This window comes from Pieris napi, chromosome 4 (genome assembly GCF_905475465.1).
Source record: "Pieris napi chromosome 4, ilPieNapi1.2, whole genome shotgun sequence".
Taxonomy (NCBI): domain Eukaryota; kingdom Metazoa; phylum Arthropoda; class Insecta; order Lepidoptera; family Pieridae; genus Pieris; species Pieris napi.
This window is the reverse complement of record NC_062237.1, coordinates 9,092,817-9,115,612: the sequence shown is the minus strand read 5'-3', so window position 1 is coordinate 9,115,612 and position 22,796 is coordinate 9,092,817. Positions and strand designations below refer to the sequence as shown.

General features: G+C 32.2%; 1 protein-coding gene across 1 annotated transcript in view; it reads left to right on the top strand.

Moving 5' to 3' along the window:
- The window catches only part of LOC125048694, a 68,986-nt gene extending 47,114 nt beyond the window's left edge, over positions 1-21,872 (top strand). The window contains exons 5-13 of the mRNA XM_047647522.1: positions 50-286; positions 3,342-3,448; positions 3,860-4,079; positions 4,723-4,872; positions 7,103-7,249; positions 10,955-11,116; positions 18,263-18,477; positions 18,648-19,568; positions 20,409-21,872. Coding sequence (XP_047503478.1) covers positions 50-286; positions 3,342-3,448; positions 3,860-4,079; positions 4,723-4,872; positions 7,103-7,249; positions 10,955-11,116; positions 18,263-18,477; positions 18,648-19,568; positions 20,409-20,940 — 2,691 coding nt within the window. The 3' untranslated portion in view covers positions 20,941-21,872. The remainder of the gene's footprint in view (positions 1-49; positions 287-3,341; positions 3,449-3,859; positions 4,080-4,722; positions 4,873-7,102; positions 7,250-10,954; positions 11,117-18,262; positions 18,478-18,647; positions 19,569-20,408) is intronic.
- Positions 21,873-22,796: the final 924 nt, after the last annotated feature.

The window sequence follows — 22,796 nt, the reverse complement described above, 5'->3', positions numbered from 1 at the left end:
AGACACAATGACATGACGATTGAAATTATTCTAATTACGGAATTTCTAGGGCGTTGGATACAATTTCGACTTCAAGTTGGCTTACAAGTTTCTAAGACGTAGCGACGCTAGACTCCGCTTCGGTAACACGACGGTGGGGGCGTGGAGGGGGGAGGGGGTACCTGGAACGTACTGCGACCGCATACTGAGTGACTGCGACCTAAGAGCATGTAGGATACAGTCTCCTAACTTCCCTGGAGTGTACCCGAGGAACGCGACGTGCACCTATCGCATTGAGCATACTAAGGTGAGACAAAGTTATGCTTCTATCGAAAAGACAATTCCATTGTCCCATAGGGAATTAAATTCATTGTATGCTATTACTATCAAGACAATTGTTCTATATATAATCGACGTGAATAAAAACTATGGAAACTTATTACTATTTGCTTTTATACTAGCTGATTTGTCTTATATATGTTAAAAGTTACTTTTAAGAAACCAAAAACCAGCATGATTACCGCCCGAACCCAATAATCAATCCACAATCTCAGATTGAAAACAATCTGAGTTCAGACCGTGACAGTCGATCGATCTCCTATCTGCATCCCAATAACCAAACCCTACGAAGACAATGCAATTTTGGCGACGGATAAAATGCTCTTTGTCGTTGCATTTTACCGTTTTCACTAATATTTGATAATCAATGTAAACCAAATAAAGTAAATAAAACCGTACAAATAACATTAAAATATACATGTGTATGTTTAAAACATAACAAACAGATGTTTATTTATTTAAAAAACTGGTGTAAGTTAAAATCTGTTAAAATAATTAACTGTTAAAATCGAGCTTTCGTAAACTGTCATTTCCATACAAAGGTCTATCCACAGACACCGACCGATACGACCTCCCATGGATAGCTTGTATCGACAGATGGCTATTACAATCCGTCGATTGGTTATTGGCACACTTGTTACAACATTTGGATTAAGATTACTATCTCATGGTGGATTATGGATTGAGATAGGTTATTGAGTTCGGGCGTTAGTTGATAGTTTTCAATCCACAGGTTTGGATTCGAGTAGCGGAAACATCATTTGGTCGTACGACAGACATAATAAGCAATGAATAAGACCCGACCTCTACCCCACGACCTATTGTAAGAGTTAGAGTTTTTGACTCTAAAATAAAACATTCTTAAATATCCCATGAGAGCATAGAAACTATTGAAAAAAACAGTTGCGTTCTATAATAACTTTTATATTATAAGAAACTTCGATACGTATTCCTATTCATTAGAAATCGTGAAGCACATAAGCTTATTTACTCATAATAAATTAGATATTGAGAAGATACGCGGTTCGCAAAGTTTGTATGTACTAGTTATTAAATTAGTTTGCTGATTACTAACGTAACGATGTTACATGATATTTGGAAATGTAATATTTGTATTCACCAGACAACTACATATACTACATGTATCATAATGATCTTTAGTTACGAATTAAATGTAAAATATGTAGCTGAAGATAATTATTGATGAAAAACCTTCTGAAGATTTTCATTATAATATATTCATATACTTAAGGGGCTTACAAGTGGAATGTACAAGGTGTGTAAGGATAGTGAAGTTGGGTTAGATAGGTCTTGTCGGACAAACCTGGACCAAATCCAGGAGTTACTAGAGAAGGGACAAGTTAAAAGTTTCCATAACTGATAAGCGTGCATGGTGAGTGTCATGAAAGTGGATGAAGCGAGAGAGGTGTCAGGACTGTAGGAAGAGATCCGTTGTCTCGGCCTACCCATTCGGGAGATATATTCAGAATAGAATAAATTACTAAAAATATTCATATTTTTTATACATTCTGATGACACGTGTCAAATTTACTTCAAATCTGTGATGATCAATTATCTAAGTTTATATTACTAATTAATAAGTTTACAAAAAATCTTCAGAACATAAATTATATAATATTCCTATTCATATACTGTGTGTATGACGTATCACTAAAATGCATTAAATAAAACCTTTGTGTTAATGTTATTATAGACAAAACGAATTTACCCAGCTATAAATATCCGTGGACGTATAATTGACCCGGCAATAAAAAACAAAAGCGAAATAATTCGTACGCGTAGGTTTGAACCGTTTACGAATTCAGAAGGAGCGGAGGCCCGACAATCGCTCGTGTGGTTGATGTGGCTGTTTGTATTAATATTTAATTTAAAATTTACACCCGGGCTTGGTATGAGATTCGCATTATGAATGTACGAGCATTTGTGACGTAAGCACATTTAACTTGCAAGATGATTCGGTTACAGGTGATACAATTTAGTTTTTCTGGACACAGATAACATTTCCTAATTTTACAAGCATACCAAAATATAAAGATGTTGGACCGTCACCATGTTCTAGCGACTAATAGATGATGTTGTTTGATGATGTTTGCGGTCGATGTTTGTAAGCTAAATCAATTCAATAGATTTTTAACTATGCCTCGAGTCACAGCTGAATTAAGTTTCACACAGATAACCTTTATGTTTTACAAGTATGAAAATGTATGAGTATGGTTGTTGCTGTTTTAATATTTAATGCAAACTTCTCACCAGTCCTCGGAAGGAAGATACATATCTTAACGCGACTTAAGATTTGTATCGTCATTTCGTTCTAACTTTTTTATATACTCGCTCCGCTTTTTTGACTTAAAATGTTTCGCCTTTTGTTTTAGATGCGTGATTTTTCGGTTCAGTACTATAGTAAATTCAAATTCAAAAATCATTTAATCTTATAGGTAACACATTGTACACTTATGATCGTCAAAAAAAAAATGTATATGAAATTCTTCTAACTTTACACTTAGCCAGTTCTCAAATCAAGGGCGTAGAACGGAAGACAAGAACTGACAATAAACTCTCCGCCACTCTTTTTAATCGCCATTTTTTTTACACAACGTTTGTAAGGAGCTGCAACCATTACACCATGTTCCACATGACATCTTATGTAATTAACAATAACAACATAAATTATAAACAAAGACTTGTCCTCTATCAGTACGAGGCATGGTTAAATAGGAGCACGCACTTACATTCTCGTGGGAATAACACGCAAACACATAGTCGAAATAACAAACATCACTGCATACACGAATTCAAGTCCAATCTATAGAGGAAACATTTCTATGAAGGCCTATCATTCAAGTTTATGATAAGAGGTTTTTTTTGATATAATATCAGAAAAATTACCTTAGAATAATTTTATAATAATAATAATTTTATTAATCAGACAAATACAGTCCATTGATTGATTAGTGAGTTAGTAACAATAGTTATAGTGAAGCTAATAGGAATGTATTTTTCAGATACCAGCTGACAAACATGTCCTATTGGCAGTGAGGCAAACGAATAGTCATAAAATACATATCAAAGACCAAATAGTGAAGTACGATAGGAGTCAACGCGTACTAAAGTAAGTAATATCGATCTTTTACCTTAATTACAATAATATTGGTTTGACTACCGCCGACATTCAGTTAAAAAGACTTCATAAATGGAAAAGTTTGAATGATAATTTCCGGGGTTTATTTTTAAGTGACGAACGATCTTCTTTAAATATATTCTTTGTAAAAATATCATATATTTCATTCACGCATTGGTTAAAGGATTACCTAACTTTTTTTTTCGTTTTCGTGTAAATATTTCTGACTTTAGCCTCAAATTTTATCAACGAGCTTACCTTTCTATATTTATACTCTTTAAATATGCATGAATCTTTCTTGTTCAACCATGACAAGATGGCCGAACAAAGCTTTATTGAATTTGGTAGGATATTTGCAATATGTATAATTTAGTCATGTACATTGTTGTTTAATGGTAACAGAATCTGGGACCAATGCAATGTAGTCCAAGACTACCTGACGGTTTGGGATGGACCAACGAGAGATTCACCAGTACTAGTGCGGCTTTGTGGTGGCGATGCTGTACCAGATATCATCAGCAGAAGTCCAAAAATGCTGCTCGAGTTTCATACATCGCCTTATGATAATCCATTTCATCCCGTACCATTAAGCTACTTGCCAGGATTTGAACTTGAAGTACAGGTTAGTTCTGAAAGAATTAAAAAAAAATTGTCCCATACAAGAGTTTTAGTTGAAACAACCTTTAATATGTAATAAAAATCGGTTGTCTGTAAAGTCGGTTTACTGACGATAGTTGAACGTGACAACGTCATAAAAAATATTGATGGGATGGTTGCATTTTTCAAAAAAAAAATTAAATTTTATTTGTTTGATAGGTATTTTGTATGGATATAGAGAAGGAGGTAAATGGAAATCACAATTGAATTGATCAAGTTACATTTATATTTTGTACGCATAAATACAATTATGTCAATTTTAAATGGAACGCCTCAGAAAGAGCCTCAGAGCTCCATCGAATTATAAGACGTTGTCACGTCAAAAAATGAAATACATCAATTCACTGACAGACATGTTTTTTTTTTAAATTTAGATATAACATCAGTCAATTAGTAAATTAGCTGGCCCATACATATTGCCCATATATATTTGTTTTTATTATTCTGTAACCAATTCTTGTTTAAACATAGTCATTTGAATGTATTTTTTCTTAAAATTTTCAAAGGTTTTTAATAAAGACATTGCTTCTTGATCTTTCCAAATCTTTTTCTAAAAGTTTTAAACATACATTCGATATCACGTAGTAACAGAATCAAATCGCCGACAGGTGTTGTACGTGGACAAAGATTCCCACTCGTACGTGGGCACGGATGGGCGCTGCCGGTTCGTTCTACGCTCCTCTGACAGGACGAGTGGCGTGCTACGTAATCCACGACACTCCCTGCCTCCTAATACCTCCTGCGCTTACTACTTTCAGGTTAGTTCTATTTTTGAATTTCACAGTATTGAGAAATGTCTACCTTTTTGTATTATTGTTATTGATACAAACAAAATGGTTGATTAGTTTAATTGAATAATTAGATAGATCTTTGTGTTGCCATTTTATTAAAGATTATAAATTTAGTTTCCTTAACTATTTAAGTTAATAAATAACCATAATTTCAATTTGAAACTTAAGCTATACAAACTTATTAACGGTATAATTGCTATTTCGCTGATTCGCTTAAAAATAATTGGAAAATTGAAATATGTATTTTGAAAAGAGTGAATTTTAAATTAATTATCCAATACCACTATTACCAGAGTAAATAAAATTAATGTAGTATTAAATCGAAATAGAATTAATTTTATACCTTTGTCAGCGACATAGAATTCAGCAATATAGGAACACAATAATATTTAATTTAAACTAATCAACTAATTATTTTCTAATAAATTGATATAAATAAGTGGAATAATTGAACATTACTTATCAATTTGCTGGTTAAAATTATTTTAGGTTCATTTGACACTATATCAAATAATTCATGCAAAACAATTTCAAATGTATTGAAATTGAATTCTGTGTTTTGTCTATACCCTTAATTATAATTAATTAATAACTACATTTACCATCATACAATGAATACGCTATAACACACTTCAAATGATACACTATATGTACATATTATGTTTAAATGTGTATTTCGTTTTGGCTATTGTGTACAGTGTAATTTTTTGAATATAGTTTAATAAGTAGCTGTAGGAATACCGTTGATCAAATAAATAAAAATAAATTATGTTATATGGATATTCAATGTAATGAAAGTGTTTGATAATTAAATATAAAACATCTGAACTTGATTTATTTGCAATGATTCCATCGCAATTTTGTTTTAAAAACACGTGAACAACGATAAAACCGAGAAGGGACCCTTAAACTTCGAAAATACAGCATTTTGTATGTAAATTCTCGTTTTTAATACGGTATAATCCAAGTCTTAAGATGAATAGTACCCATTCAGAGTAATGCGAGCCAGAATTACCTTTCTCAAACAGACATCGTATTTTGTTTCTTGGCTTATTTTAATCCGAGATCTCCACAATATATCTTGATTTATCTGCCTTAGATGTTTTGAATTATTATGAACCTTAAAACATTTGATGATTGAGTGAAGATGTTGTAGAGATTTTATATTTAACGTTACCTATTCATGATTTTCACTTTGCTATTCATAACGAACTGAATACCGCAGAGGCCTTTTGAATTATACATTGTAACCACTTTTTATGACACATAAATAAAAATAATTAATTACAATTAAATAATCAAAGACTGGAAAATGAGTCAATAAAGTTCATTTTACATTTGTATAATTAAATAAATAAATATTGATTATTATTCTTTTACATTAAATGTAACATAAATTCTATTATTATTCGGATGTTGTTTTTAAATTATGTGCCGTATTAATGCCGTAGCATCTTCCGTGGGCAACTTCATTCTGTTAATTTTGTGTCACGCATCGTAAAATTCTCTCATCAATTTTTCATAACGCGCCTAAAGAAGGATAACTTTAAAAATTAACAACACATTCATTGACTACCTTAACCGAAAATCCATAACATTGTATAATTTAGCAGTAATAAGTAACATTGACTTCACTCATATTTTTTAGCAAATGCGTTGCTGGCCTTTCAAGTATTGGTGCGCTCTTTTTTTGAAGGTCCCTAAGTCGAATTGGTTCGGAAATACTTCAGTGGGCAGCTGGTTCCACATACATGTTTTCTACTATTAATAACTTATCGTTATTGTAATTTTTTTTTAAACAGATACACACGTTATTTATCAGTCACGGGAAACTGTGAAACTATCTATGGCCTTTATGTACTACCCACACCGTAGGCATAAAGGGCTCAGTTTCACTATCTATTTAATATATTTTTTCTATATTCAAATTGACAATTATTGATTTTCAACTGTCAAACATCAACATGACATCTTGACATTACTAGTAGATGTCAGTTGTCAAACATGAAAAAACGCTCTTCAGTTTTTAATTTATATTTTTTAACCAACTTTGTTATTTGCGTTATAAAACAGTTGCATTATGAAGTTTTTACCATAAATTGTTAACGATGTTCCATTGTTACTTTTATTGTAAGACATTTTAAGTGTATTGTTCTGTTAACGTTTTTCTTAGCAAATAACAAAAGTGCTCTTACAGGGTCGTCCTAACGAAGTTGTGTGGGTTTCGTTTGTGAAGTACCACGCGGCGGGAACGGAGCCGGCTGGCTTTGACCAACAAAAGGACTGCTCTTCACAACTAACCATTTGGGATGGGGCGGCTCCAGATGCTGACCTCGATAGAAAGGTAGGTTAAATCTATATACCTTATTACGGGATAAATGTAAAGTAGGTACTGATTGAATGTCATAAATATGTTTTACACAATTAAAACATTCATTATATCTTCCTGAACTCCAGATATATACTAATTTAGTTCTTTATTAATTTTGATAAACAATATAAAGCAAGAGTGATTTTTAATATCCCGTTATAAACCTAGCAATCGAATTTTAATTCGAGAACATTCTAAATAAAATCATTATGTTTACGCAGTAGTGAGTTGGCTCTCCACCTTTGCAACATTATTCGCAGTTAACACTGACGTTTAAGGAAAATATTGCGAGGGCACGGGTTGTTTGAGCCCCAAAAATTATGAATGTATGTCAGATCTAAAAAAGGCATTTTAGTTACGCATACTACGCGCGCCCCACTTAGCGGCAACGAGGTGGCCGCACTACTCCGCTGTCATACAGTTTGTAACAAGTACGGAGGGTAGATGTTACAGTTCTGCATCACTACAACTAGCCCAAACGTAGTAAACATCTTGTGCACTCAATTACAATTACAACATTGTTAAATATTTATTACGTTTGCTTGCAATTAAAGATGTACTTCGGCTAAGTTTTGTTGAAGAAATAAAGATTTCAGAGCACGGCACATTATAACAAATCTACAAGGTCGGTATTAGCTTTTATTTATTGAGACTACTACTTTCGGCTGTACGCTACGCACTCGATAAAAATGTCTAGTTCCTCGTAGCACTTTGCCAACTACCTATACTTGACGTTGGAGCCAAACATTAATTTTCTTTAATGTGTCTGAACACTTTCCTACTTGCTCTGCAGTGCGGTGTTTTCATTCACTCGACATTCCTATTGCATTCAGTTCGGATGAGCACAAGTTTTTGTTAGCACTTTAATCAAAAGTTTTCTGTGTCAAGAAATACCTGAGTTGTGAAGTTCATTTTTGAATAGCAACTAGCAGAAAACTGTATTTCGTTACAGATGGATGTCAATACACAATATATCTATTAATCACGTTAGTTTTTTTGAAGGTATAACCTATTTTATTGACTTTGCGAAAACTATATGAGTTGAGAAACAGATGATTTTGTCGGTAACTACACATTATTTTTGAAGTAATATGCCTCTATTAAAATAACAGTGTTAGCCTGGCTTCAGAATGCGACACTCTTGCTTAAAGTCGATTGCGGCTGTGCATGTGCGCATCTAACACTCGCTTGTGCATAAACCGGCATGTGTCAAATCTAAAAATCGCTGTCTACCTACTGTCTATAAAATGAAAAAAATATTACTTTTAAATTTAAGTCCCGAAAATAACGATAAAAGTTATAGGGAAATGCTTACCCCAAAGACCCTCGACGATGTCAGTAACCTATCGAGTTTGTTGACAAGCGAAATGTCAAACATATGTTAAAACTATACACTGCTTATAACTTAAAATACTTTTATAAAATAATTGATAAATTAATATTTAAAATTAATAAAATAATTTTTTATTTCATCAATACCAGAAAAGTGAAATTTGTTCAGTTTTTCATAGGTGAAAATTACTTTAATAAATAAATACATTCCTACTGGTTGCTACTACTTGAGATCCATCTGTAAAATCGAAGTCAGCAGAAATAGGTTATTTTAATGTTTCCACGCTATCAGTATGAATCCCTTGGTTTCCAGAACTGGGTTATTCATTGTAGCAATATGTAACAGGGATTAAGTTTCACAATGAAAACGCTAGATACGGTTATTACTACCTAGATTAAATCTAAATCGATATTTCTACAGTACAAACTGTACTTATTTAAGTCAATCGATACGTATAATTAAGCCGTGGCTGACGTTACATGAAACGTGTGTTTATACACTGTAATTGAACGTTGTGTTGTTCAGTATTAGGAATATTTCATAGCAAGTAATATCACCATAGACATAAATGTTTTGATTTCCCTTGCGTAATATACTAACTAACGTCTTTTAGCTTAAGAATATCTAAAATTTTGAGAACACGATTTTCTATTTTATAGAATCAATTCTTTAGAAGAGAGTAGTTTTTATATTGATTATATATTTCTTAAGCGTTTTAAGTATACTATTGCAGCTTATATATAAGTTTATAGTAGCTTATAATAATAATAATAGCACTTCACACTATAACATGTAACAAGAGAAAATTAAGATAAATCAATGAAGGCAAATGATTAATTGTCTTACTGCTAAAAGCAGTGACTTCCAAATAACTATACTATATAACTGTATATTACTTTCAGAAAACTTTAAACTTCTTTTTTATACAACATAGACAAGCGGGCAGGAGGGTGATCTGATGTTAATGATACCCCTGCCAGAAGGCTCGCGAATGCGTTGCTGGCTTTTTAAAAAATCTTTAACATTTTTGATACTACGCTTAGAGCAGTCTAAGCGTAGTATCAAAAATGCCAGGTAGCCTAGTGTATTAATCGTGCGAGTCTAAACGCGCGTTAGAATCACACACAGTTTCATTCTACACAATCAATACTTGCTCCTATGGTAAAGGCTAACTTGAATGGTCTTATATACCTAAAAATATGATATGTATTATGTACAGAAGCCTGATCACCTGTCTATATAAAAATAAGAGTTCTGAAAGATGTGGATGCGATCCAATCCGCAGCCATGACCCAGATTGGGTTGTGGCACCATTGGACTATTCTTACTAACGCATAGGGATAACTTCTTCGTGATCCGAGTTTTTTGTCATTATTGGGACGTATAAGAATGTGGTGTTGTTAATATTGTGGTAAAAATAAACGAATTTGACGTTGGTTCATTGTATTGAATAAATATTCAACCCAAATACGATTATAATAATTTTGTGCTATCTGTTACAATTTTATTTGTTTTCAAACTTTCTCCTTGGTACGTATTTACGTTTTACTTCCCCCGTACTTCTCTTTTACGTTTATCTTACGTGAAGTTGTAAAACAAACTTGAGGATTTTACATCTTTTTTATGTCAACAATATCGAATAAGCGTCGGAGTGTGTAAATTAAATTATGATTTGGATAAACAAAGCCATTTCTTTTATGTGTATAATATTTTATTGTATGACGATAATAATGTTACACCTTAAACGTACTATAAGCCTCGCTACTGAAGGTTTTGTCTATAGCATACTTGTGTCACAGCAAGTGTACCAAGAATGTAAAATATTATTGAAGTTATACTTATGAAATTGCGTTATGAAAAATTGATGAGAGTGAAATTTTACGATGCGCGCGTACCGTGACACAAAATTAACAGAATGAAGTTGCACACGGAAGATGCTACGGCATTGGACATTATTTAATAACAGCATTCGAATAATAATAGAATTTATGTTACACTTAATGTACGAGAATAATAATAAATATTTATTTATTAAATTTTTCATATGTAAACTGAACTTTATTGACTATAATGACTCCTTTTCCAGTCTTTGATTATTTAATTGTAATTAATTATTTCATTAAAAACTATTTTTAATAATGCTAAAGAAGTATAACTTCTTACGCGCGTACATAAGTACACGCACCCTTTTTTTATAATCATGCCATTAACAACCTATCGAGCGACGCAAAACGAATGCATGTTATTAATAAATAAGCGAACACAATTCTTTGGTAAAAATATTAGTAAAAAAAAGTATCACGTATTAATACTAACAAACTTAAAAGATTCTTTTTTCTCTTTAGTTGGATATGACCGACAAGAAGTTGCTGCTGGGATCGTTTTGTCGCGAAGAATCTCCACGACTATGTGACCACGCCCTTCTCTCAAACGCCACGAGAGCAACCAGACCTTGCGCACCATCTGAGAGTTACATCACTTCTGGACCAGCACTTACAATATTACAGGTTCGCTTTATGATCTTTTATTTATGAAGTAAGTTTCAAAACTTAACAGAAAAATAATACGTTTATAAAATGCCCTTTAGTTTTTAATATAGTTAAATACAAATTACAGTTAAATTTGCATGAAAATTTTAGAAAATTATACTGTCTATACATAGATTTAAATGACACTTTAGGACTGAAAATGCGCAATTGCTATATAATTTACGGAACCATAACAAAATTAAACAGATTAAAGTGATTTTTTCACTTAATAGTAGGCCAAAACTTTAAGGCTATCTAAAAATATTTTGGTTACAAAATAGTGTGCTGTCAAAGGAAAGGACACTTTAATAAGATTTCATATTCACCATATTTTCTTGCACGTGTTACGTAATATCGTTGTGTAGCTTCCGCGATAACGCTACGTCGTAGCACCAAAAAACCTCTTTAACATCATAAACGCAAATTTATCACATTATTTATATTATTAAACAATTCAAGTGGTTGTAGCAATAATGGTCTGCGGGACACTAATGATTCTACCTATAAATCCATCGCAACCATTTATAAACTAATCTCTCTTGTACTATCAGTAGGTATTATAATTGATTTATTCTTGATGTGAAGTAATCGTTCTTGTAAGATTACCACGTATGGTTAATTGTGTGGGTGATTTCTATTATTGACTTAATATAATTTTTGCTACTATGTAACGTATCTTTCTTTCAATAAAGAGATGATAATTGGGATATATATGACTTTTAAGGTTAATTAAAAGAGAGCCGTGGATAGAAAAACTTTCCGAAGTATACTATAAGTTATAGGCATTCCCTTTCCTAAATTTTATATAACTAAATGCCATGTGTTTTCTAAATTTTAAAAATTCATCCTATATATTTTGGTACAATTCCAAAGTACAGGCACAGTAAACTTCAAATCAGATCAGTAAATCTTATCAGAATCTCATCAAATCCATTTAGGACTAGGGTTTTGCATTAGAATCGCCAACACATAAGATGCATTTGTGGCAACATTCACTATATCAATTATGTACCGTCAGCAAGTGGTTTACCACTAGTTTCTACTGTTGCTAATTCACTGATTTCTTTTTCTATTTTTTTTCAATCTCGTAGAGGCATGATACACCTCTGCGCTAACTTTATTGATATTTATTATGTCTAAGAGCTATTTGGCTTTTTTTCTTTTATATTTAGGTTTCGTATATAATAGCTTATTGTTTAACACTTATACAGTAAAAATAATAATAATTAAATAACAATAAGGGCATCGGGCGGTCTTATCGCTTACCTTACCCTAAGTTACCTTTTAAAGAAAAATTAAATGATAAAAGGTGAGTTCAAGATGTGGAAAACTACATAACATATAAAATAAGTTAAACTTATACATATATAACTCTTTATTTATGCAAGAATAAATTTCGCACTTAGAAAATGCACTACACATTTCAGCCGGTTTCAAACAAATGTCTCCAGAGTTACCGATATCCTGATTAACAACTCTTTATTATCAATCAACGAAGGCTCTACAGGTGCTTAAATATGAAAGTGTAGTTTTATCAATTAGTTAGTTAGTTTTGTTATTTATCTATTTATAGACGCACTAATTAGGTACACATAAGAAAGAAAAGACCACAAACTAGAACCAATTTGTGCCCTCGGAAATAAGTGTGGACGGCGAGCACAAACATAATGTTTTAGGATTTTTTTGTTTTAATTTAACTATTACAGACATGATTTACTTAAAGCAATATCGATAAGGTTATAGCATATTAAATTATACTAATGAAGATGTTTAGATTAGTAGGTAAGGAGTCAGCAGTCTCTATTTCAATACCGTGTGTGCTGATAGTACGTCAACCAGACTTGTGGGCTACAATTAATGTAACACATGCTTGAATTTAATTAATTTGCGAGAATTTATAATTAATTGTCGGTTTTGTTGATTCCGAAATTGATAAGTTTCGCTCTAGTTATAAATGATGAAATTTCACAGGGATTACAAGGGATTCGATCTCATTATTTCTTTAAATTGTTAATTTAATACTCACTATCGAAATTAAGTGGCGAAATTTTTATTTGTATGCAGTTAAAATTAAAATATACAATGATTTCATTTTCAAGGTTTATGAGATTTTCAAATCATTAATTCTAATATTTACTTAAAATGAGCATATCATGGCTAGCATTGGTAGAAGGTTCGTGGATCGCTTTCGACCAAATAATAACTGATGACATAGATTAGAAGAATTCAGCATAATCTAAACTTCATATTGCAATATCGTATTCATGATAAATACGAAGTCTCTTGAATATCTAAAGAAGCTATTGTTGGCTTCATTCATTAGATATTGCGCCTTCGTTTCGGGTAACTCAGGAATGCATAGCGTGCCTGTATGACTAGCAATTCCGTTGAAAAATGTAACGCACAAACAGGGCTGGTAGTCAACCCAACGCTTTTCACAGACAAGATTGCAATCTATTACGTTGTTTTACTAGTGGCTCGTTAGTTTTTCCCTGTGTATTTAAGATGCATCCAACTATACTGTCAGTATTGCATATCTTTAAACCATATATATATATAAATAATCTTTAAGTAGCGTAAAAAAGCAGCGACAAAAATATTACAGTACATTTGAACAGGAATTGTTAAAGCATTTACGATTTGTTTAGACAGTCCATACAGTTTTATTTTCAGTAAGTATGTAGCTGCATCTAATATATCGTAGATTTTCGGACCTAAAGCTTAGTTTATGAATAATAATAAAATCTTAAATGCTCGATATAGACTTTAATTCAGTCAGTTCACTTTTTTAACTTAGGTACTTCTTTGTCTCTTTCTGTCAAACTTTGTTCACGCTGTGATACTAAGAGACAGATGGTGCAAATAACATTTTTTATTTATTAATTCCGGGCTCGGGACATGTCAAAGTACCATAATGAAAATATATACTATTTTTTGTTCTTAAAAAGATTATTTTTAGGATTGTTAGGTTGTAGGATAAGTTCACCTTCCTTCCTCCACGAGTAATTTTAAAGGTAAATAATCCTTTGTACATAAAGCTAAGAAAACCCCATAAATCTATACAATCCTGCATAGTCTGCAATTCTATCACATTGTATGAAATTGCTTGCACACGTTTAGTGATATATCAACAATACGACATACGACAAATCGTCCAAACATATTCTGCGTCTGCTACGTGACAACCATTGAAAGTGCTTTGTTATTATATTCCTGGTAAGATATTATGTATGTAATCCAATCCTATATACGAGTATGGCTTAAGATATTTATTTCGTATTAAGAACATTACAATTTTTTGACATTTAGGGTCTGTTTTATACGGATAAGTTCTACATAAGTTCCAAATTAGCTATTTATTACTTATTGGTAGGATAAACACTATTGTTGCGTTTCACAACTGTCAGATAGTGCTAATCGTCACATAAAGTCCTTCATAAGTTATGAGTCCGATGAATGTCAAATAGCACAATTTATCTTCCAAATAATTTATGTGTTGCATAGCTATTTGGTACTTTATCTATACATTGTGAAACAGACCCTAAACAGCAAAGTGATGTCCATTTTATTTGCTTATATTTTATTTTATTGAACCCGATCTCAGAATCTGGCTATCGAGGAAGTCTATCGACAGTAGTCACGCTACGACCGAATTAATGCGGTAAAACGGCTGGGCACATCTTTTTTTACTTTTTTGTACACAAACAAGAGCCGAGTTGGCCTAGTGTTACCAGCATGCAACTCTCATCCTTGGGGTTGTAGGTTCGAACCCCGACTGTGCACCAATAGAATTTCTAGCTATTTGCGCGTACGTGCGGAAACCGGCATGCCTTAGACCCAAAATGTCGACGCCGTCGGTCAATCACCGAAAGCTGATCACCTACGTACCTATTAGAAAAAGTTAATGATCACGAATCAGTTAGAGAAATCTGAGGCCCAGACGTAAAATGTTGTAGCGCCACTGGTTTTGTAACTGCCTGTCTGTGTTACAAAACCAGAGTAGAACTAGAACTACTGAACCGATATTTTTGTTATCATATATATTTCATTTTATTTATGTTCGATCATTCATATTTAATATATGATGACGTAGTAACCATAACAAAGATGTGATACCTGTTCAGCGGTCAAGTATAATATTAATATTGCTAGAGGTTTTCAAGTTACAGATATACATAATATTACCATTCTTAGCTTATTTATTAAGCTAAAACCGCGGTAACGAATTTACAGCTCATTTAAGACAAAACGTTAATATACCATGTCAGAGTTATAAAAGCAAATTTTAATGAACTTTTAGCAGCTATTATTCATAGAATATTAAGCATACTTAAGTACAATAAAACTACATTCCTTTCAACTACATTCCTCGGTGACGAAAGTACAATTAGCAATGAGTTTCTCTTTGAATAAATAAATAAAGAGACAGGAAAATGTTAATTCTGAATAAATTGAACAAATTTGCAGAAGTGCAGCTGGAATAAGTCTGACTTTGCACATTTTTTTCATAAAAAGCTTTTATATTGTGGAGTTTACTATTAAATTTTCGGATAAATTTTTTAGAACAATCTCTGGATGTTGGAAAAAATTGTGATTATATACTGTGGATGCTGTTTGAAAATTCAGAGCATACATTGGTGATTCTCTCAGTTACAGAGGCCTATAAGTATGCATTCATTCAGTCAGTTCACAGTCGCAGGAGATAAGTCACGTTGCACTCGCCATAGTGAATAATGCAACGGGCACGTGAACACTTCACGTTGCCTTACTTGTTACTGTGGATTAGGGCTGTGTTTTGAATATAGCGGGAGCGGTAGAATTTTTCAAAATAAATAAACAAGAGTCGTTTATATTAGATGATACTTGGTAATCCGCTCCAAAGTTAAATGTGATGCGAAAAATTACATCTCTTCCTTATAAAACTTGACTAACATGTCTGAAACCTGTTCTTTTTTTGTACTTTGGAAGCAGCGGACCAGCGTTTGCAAAATAAACCAACAATGGAAGTGCAAATAATAAATTATTTATAAATAAATGGATCGTTCTTAAAACCAAATCATAACAATCAAATGTACAGTATTTACAATTTATTAACCTACATATTAATAGTAAAAAAATTAATAAAACTTAAACGAAAATTAAAACAAATTTAACTTTACACAAACTTATTTCGTTGATGTTATTACGATTACAATAAAAATATATTTACTCTTAGATGTTCCGTCCATTACATAAAATCGCTTTCGCTTAACTGAAGTTGTAGTCTAAAATCGCACACACGCCAAGCGTTTGAGGGTGCGCTGATTCAAACGGTTGCGTGACGAGTACTGCAACTGTAAACATTTTCAATAAGTAAGTAGTTCAACTACAAACCTCTCGCAAGTTGCGAAGTTCTGTCTCTACGATCAAAGACAGCTCATTATTTTTCTTTTCATATCCTTATTTTTAACAAAGGTTTTATTTGACATCTTTTATACTGTTATTACATACATACGGAGCGTTAATTAAATTTTGTTTTATCGATATTTCGATCTCGTGAATCTAAACCCTGCACGTGCGCTGTGTTTATATCTAAATTTTTATTTTATCCTCTCAAACATCACAAAATTAAAATGTTACACTTATTCGAATATGATAGAAAAAGCATATACACGTGTGCAAATGACCAGCCTTGCGATTCTGTAACTCACTTTTCGAACTCGCACAGCCGTTTTCGCAGCGGCGGTCGCGCTCAAATCCGTCGTGAAGCAGTCATTTTACGATTTGGCATTCTGATAAGGAGGGAGCTTGTAGTTTATTGTTTATCAGAATGCCAATTATATATATCAAAAATATATCAATTTCGTAAAGTGAGATACAGAATCGCAAGGCTGGACGTTTGATTATAAATTAATTAGTCCAATATTTACGAGTAGGTATACAGTACAATATATTCATCACCATATAGGTTTTAAATCAACAATTTAAGCATGTTATATGCAAAATTTTATTAAAATACCTAACAAAGGTCTAACCGAATCGTTGTGGTGTAACTAATTATGGTACGTAGAGTTTAATAATTTAACGTGAAAATTATAGTATGGCAAAGCGCTAGAAAATTGGTGCAAAGCCGAACAAATAGTTGTGGCACTTAAATTGTGGTTTTAGTTTTCGCATTAACTTTAAAATGTTATATAAATTTGGTCCAATTCGAAAATCTTTACTACGCTTTAATAAGTATATTTAAATACGGTTGGGAAGATTTTATAGTGACTAGGAAAATATTTCAATCAACAGTTAATTGCCATTTTGGGTTTATTGGTGTTGCATATAACTAGTGGAGCTCCTAGCAGCGGTTCCTGGTAAAATAATAATTGTATGGCCGATACTGATCACCTTTTTTTTTTTTTTTTTTTTTAACGTCAGGAAATGCTTTTACGCATATCCCTGCTGAATTTTACTCCAGCAGGGATTATGTGGGACTCAGACATAATATTTACACACCTACCCACTAAAACCTGACGGATGTCTTCGGCTCGCCTAAATGAACACAACGCCATGTTATTGAAAGAGAAATGAGTTCACGTCCTACCAAATTTCCCATACGTAACTTTAGTCAGTACTATTATTTGTAATTACTGATTTTCTTAAATTACAGTTAAAATGTTTACAATATTAATAATTGTTCAGTAGTATTATTATCCATTATGCATTTGTTAATTTATGTATTAACACATGTGATAATGAAATTTCTTAAGAGCAGGTGTTAATATTAGAGCGATGGTTTGGAACAAGTTATCCAAGTTAGAAACTACTTTGTTATTCAATATTAAGTATGGAAGAGTAAGGACTTTACAGTTTGCTAACTAAATATTTGAACTTGTACTGCAGTTCTAAGCGATGAGCAAATTTAATTTGATATTTCGTAAATAATATTTTATAGTATACGAATAAAGAAAAAAGTATGATTAGAACAGGAACCGCTTAAAAGTTTAAATCTTAATTTGAAGTTATAATATCAATGATGTGTTAAATGTGGTTTAACATAAATAATATATATGACTCGAATTCATCTTATAACACAATTTACTCATCAAATCGAAAAAAATAACTTTCAGACTTCTTTAATGCAAATGTTTTACTCAGGAACTTCGCCAAGGATCAGCACTGTATCCTGTGTCATTTGTTCTACGTTACGAGTTTGTTGACGTTAGCGAACAGGGACAGCCATTGATGGACTCAAAATCCGCCTGTGATAGAGTTTTTAAATCCGCCCAGACGTACTCCGGAAGATTTCAAGCACCGAGAGCGATATTTTATTACGGTCGCGGTGGAGCTCAAAATCTTACGTGTATATTGAGGTATTTACACTTTTATTTTTGTTTTTAAAAAGATAATAATTACATGTTTGTCCTTTGTTCTATTTTTGGGATATTGTACGTAAACTTTACAACAAAGCGTGTAACATGTTCATATTAATTTCATACAAAAGTGATGCTATACTTTAAACTTATAACAAATATTTTTTTAGGTTCGAAGCAAAATACGGCGAGCGGGTTCAATTAATTTTTAATAACAACAATTTTGGCAATAAGCATTGTAGCACTCATAAGGACTCGAGAACCAACCGTTGGATATGCAATAGACCTCTCAAGAGGACAATAGGAGGTGAAGGCCTCGCGCAGATAATTATCACTGAATACCCATGGGAGGGAGTCCCCATAAAAAGAGATTGCCTTTGTACAAACCGCTCTGAACCTCTACACATTCATACGTTAACAGCTCCCGTGATAGAAGTCAATTTCACTGTTACTATGATGAACATTACTGAAGATTATGACGATTTTAGTTTTGAAGGTGAATATAAGTTTATACCAACTGGACCAGGGGATGAGACTGTTTGTTCTACTGGCTGGGGAGAAAGACGACTTAGAGGAAGCAGTGGTGAAATAAGACTATTTGACCGGAGAGAAACATCGATTTTACCAGAAATAGTCAGTGATAGGCACGTGATATCAGAGAGTGTAAAAGCGGAAGTAGCTTGTGTGCATAGACCGTGGCTAATTGAGCCAGGTGGTGACGAAGTTACTCCAATGCAAGGTCGATACCTTTACTTAAAGATTCCTGGATACGAAATCGATAGATCTTCATCGTTATGTCTCACGCCAAATCGATTGTTTTTATACGAAGCGTATGATACAAGTAGATTTAGGGAAATATGCCCCGATACATCGAGCATGATGGAATTTTATTCACCCGGATGGGACTCAGCTCAAACTTCTATAGAGTCATCTCTGAAACCACATGCAAGAAGCTTTGTTATAGACTTCTTACAACATGAACAAGCCGATTATTCAATTAAATGGATAGAGATTATGAAAAAGCCTTCGTTAGAAAATGATCCAGAAAATACTATTTTACCATCTTCAGTTCTTCTCGATTGCCGATACCAGTAAGTTTTTAATTTTATGTAAATTTTAGTTTTTTTACACCGATTTTAGCCTTTTCAGGTTTTAAAAGTTGCTTGGATATAAACCTATACAAAAACGTATACAATTTAAACGTAATTTGCGTAACGTATACAATTAAAAAAAAAAATGTGTGCGTGTACTAGGTGTACACACGTAATAAGTGGAACTTCTTTATCACCCTATTTTTCGAAAAATGATCTACTATATGCAACTTTACAGAAATTGGTTAAATAAAGTTAAATTAGATAAAGTTTAACAAAAGGCTTTTATTATCATAGACATGAATACAAATACAATTATTTCATTTTAACTTATTACTGTACTACTATGTAGTACTAAGATTATTACAGAATTTCATTAATTGTAATAGAATTATTAGTATTACTATCATTGTTATCGTTATTATATATTTTTGTTACTAATGGCTTCGAATCTCTTCGGATCAACCGTGGTAGGGACAAGAAAAAGATGGCGCGTAACCGAAAAATGTGACAAATGTGTGTAAATTTTTTCCAACGCCGATAAAGAAGTTTGACTTCAAAAAGCAACATGGCGCGTAACCTGCTAAAATTTTTTCCCATACGTCGATAAAGAAGTTTCACTTCAAAAGATGGCGCGTAACGGAAAAATGTGACGCGTAACGAAAAAATGTTACACTAAATTTTTTTCCAACCCCGATAAAGAAGTTTCACTTCAAAAACATAAAATTTTAGTAATATTTTTTTCAATCTAATACTGTCACACATGCCAATTAATATAATAATAAATAAAATATTGGTTTTAGTAATATTCTGTTTTTACAAATAAGTTTTTTCTTGCAGTTGTCCTGAACTAAATGCTTGCATTCCACTCACACTGTGGTGTGATGGAAGCGCTCATTGCCCATCTGGATACGACGAAGACGATTCTAACTGTTCGTTTCGGATATCATTGCCTCCACCGTACGTTGCGGCGATGGCCGGCGTAGGCCTACTAATATGTGCAGTAGCGATAGCAATTTGTGCATGCAAACGTAGAAGAAAAAAAGACAAAGAATTTAAAGCACGTCTTGATGGAGCATTACAAGTAGAAGAACCATATGATAGAGCAAAAGCTAACGGCATACCGGAAGCAGCCAAACAATACGCCACAGTACAAAAATATGCTACTATAGACAAATACAGTCTGAGCCAAAAGTATAGCGCAGGTTTAAATGATGCAAGATATTATGATGAAGTGGCTCAAAGAGAAAAATTGAGCGATACAAGATACGCAAGTCTAGGCCGCGGTAGAAGCAGTCGAACAGATAATAGAAGTTCAAGGAAAGCTTTGCCTGATTTAGGTTACCCAGACCTAAAGGATGGCTTTTGTTGACAATCTCCGGACCCTTTAGAGACGACAGTGTGAACATTAATAAAGTTTTGTTTCATATTAAAGACTGAAGCGGCAAAAGTGCCTGCAAATTTATTCGCTTTTTAAACTCATGCAGTGTGTGAACATATTGGATGTTTCGGAATACTATATCGTGTCTTGATTTTCAAATAACAACTTGATACGTTACTAACATTTCGTATTTATACATTTTGTATTTAAATGGCTCTTCAAATAACATATCTAAATTGTAAATAACGCTTGACAATATTAATATACAAACTCAATATTGTAATTACAAAATTAAATGTATTATGAATGTATTCACTTAATTTTAGTGTTCACTTGAGATTAGTACATTTTAATGTATTCATAATTTATCTCTCATTGACTTTGGTTACAGAGTTAGCATATAAGTTTTGTAAATATAACTCCGAAAATATTCCAGTAAACTTAAGAAAATTTAATGTGCAATTTTTTTTTACAAATTGTTCATTTCTGTTATATAAGTTATCGTTATTGGAATTTATTATAATCTGTATTAATAACAAAATGTACACACTGTAATTTATCGTAATATTTAAGACACTTAATATAAAAGGTGTTGTACTGTCATATAGATAAAAAATGAAATGTGATATAGGTTGTAAAAATACTATGTAAGTTGTGAATGTATTATCTAGTTTCTGCACAAATGTTGTTTAAGATATATTTAAGTAATTAAACATGACACTTGACAGCAAAATTATTATTTATCTGTGAGTAACATTGTTCAATGTTCTTTTTGTTTAAACAAAATGTTTGTCTACTTAGTGTCAATATAATCAAACTATGTATATTATGTAATTTGTACTTACTAAGTATCTGATTAAAAATGTAAATAAATAATTTTTAATATCTAAGCGATTCCAGGTAAATGGAAAATTAAAGTCATTTATAAAAATATTTTTTTCTTTTCTTAAGACCCCGGTAATGTTAGTTACACAATGAAACAAAATATTTAGCAATAAAAGTCAATCAAAGCAATCGAATTCAAAAAATATTTTTAAAGGTAAGGAAGAAAATATGATTTCGTAATAATATACATAAAACAGAGGCATTATTTTAATATTATTATAATGCTATGCCCATACAATCTAACCCAAACAATTATTAATTAATATATATATAAATATTAATAAAAAAAGTTTTAACAAGATCTTATAATATTTGACTAATGTAGGATGATGTTAAAATATATTTATTTAAAAAGTGAACGAACGAACATAATATATATCATCTGTAATGGAAAATTTCATTTAACTTTTTGCGAAATAATTAACCACAAATACAATAGTTATGGAGTTTTAATGACGTGAATTACGGCCTCGACAATGGTAAGTCACTAATTACAATTTAAGTATAATAATTGAGCTTGGCTGAATGTAGGCTGTGTGGGTGTCCCACTTTTAAAACTTTATATTCATCCGTCGTTAGTGCTATTTAAAAAGTTTCTATTTGCTTCAACGCAGTATATTTGCTAAAGTTCGTACTTTTTCTAAGCGGAATCACCAAGTTTTAAAAAATGAATAATATCATTTTTTATAATTTCGTATAGTTCATAAAATGTAAGTATGCTCTTTAATGTTTATTTATAGATGTCAATCATGCTTTAGACATGACAGTAGCTTTAAATTTTTTTTTATAGCTTTGGCACGATTTGTGCATTAGCCAGCGTCAAGTATAGGATTTTTTTATAATTCGTGCTTGTCTTTAGAAATTCGACCGTGTCCTCTTTGTACGGTTAAGGCACTCGCCCGGTACCGCATAACCCTTCCAAAGGCCGACAACAAATTTAAATTAATTTAAAACTTGCTCTC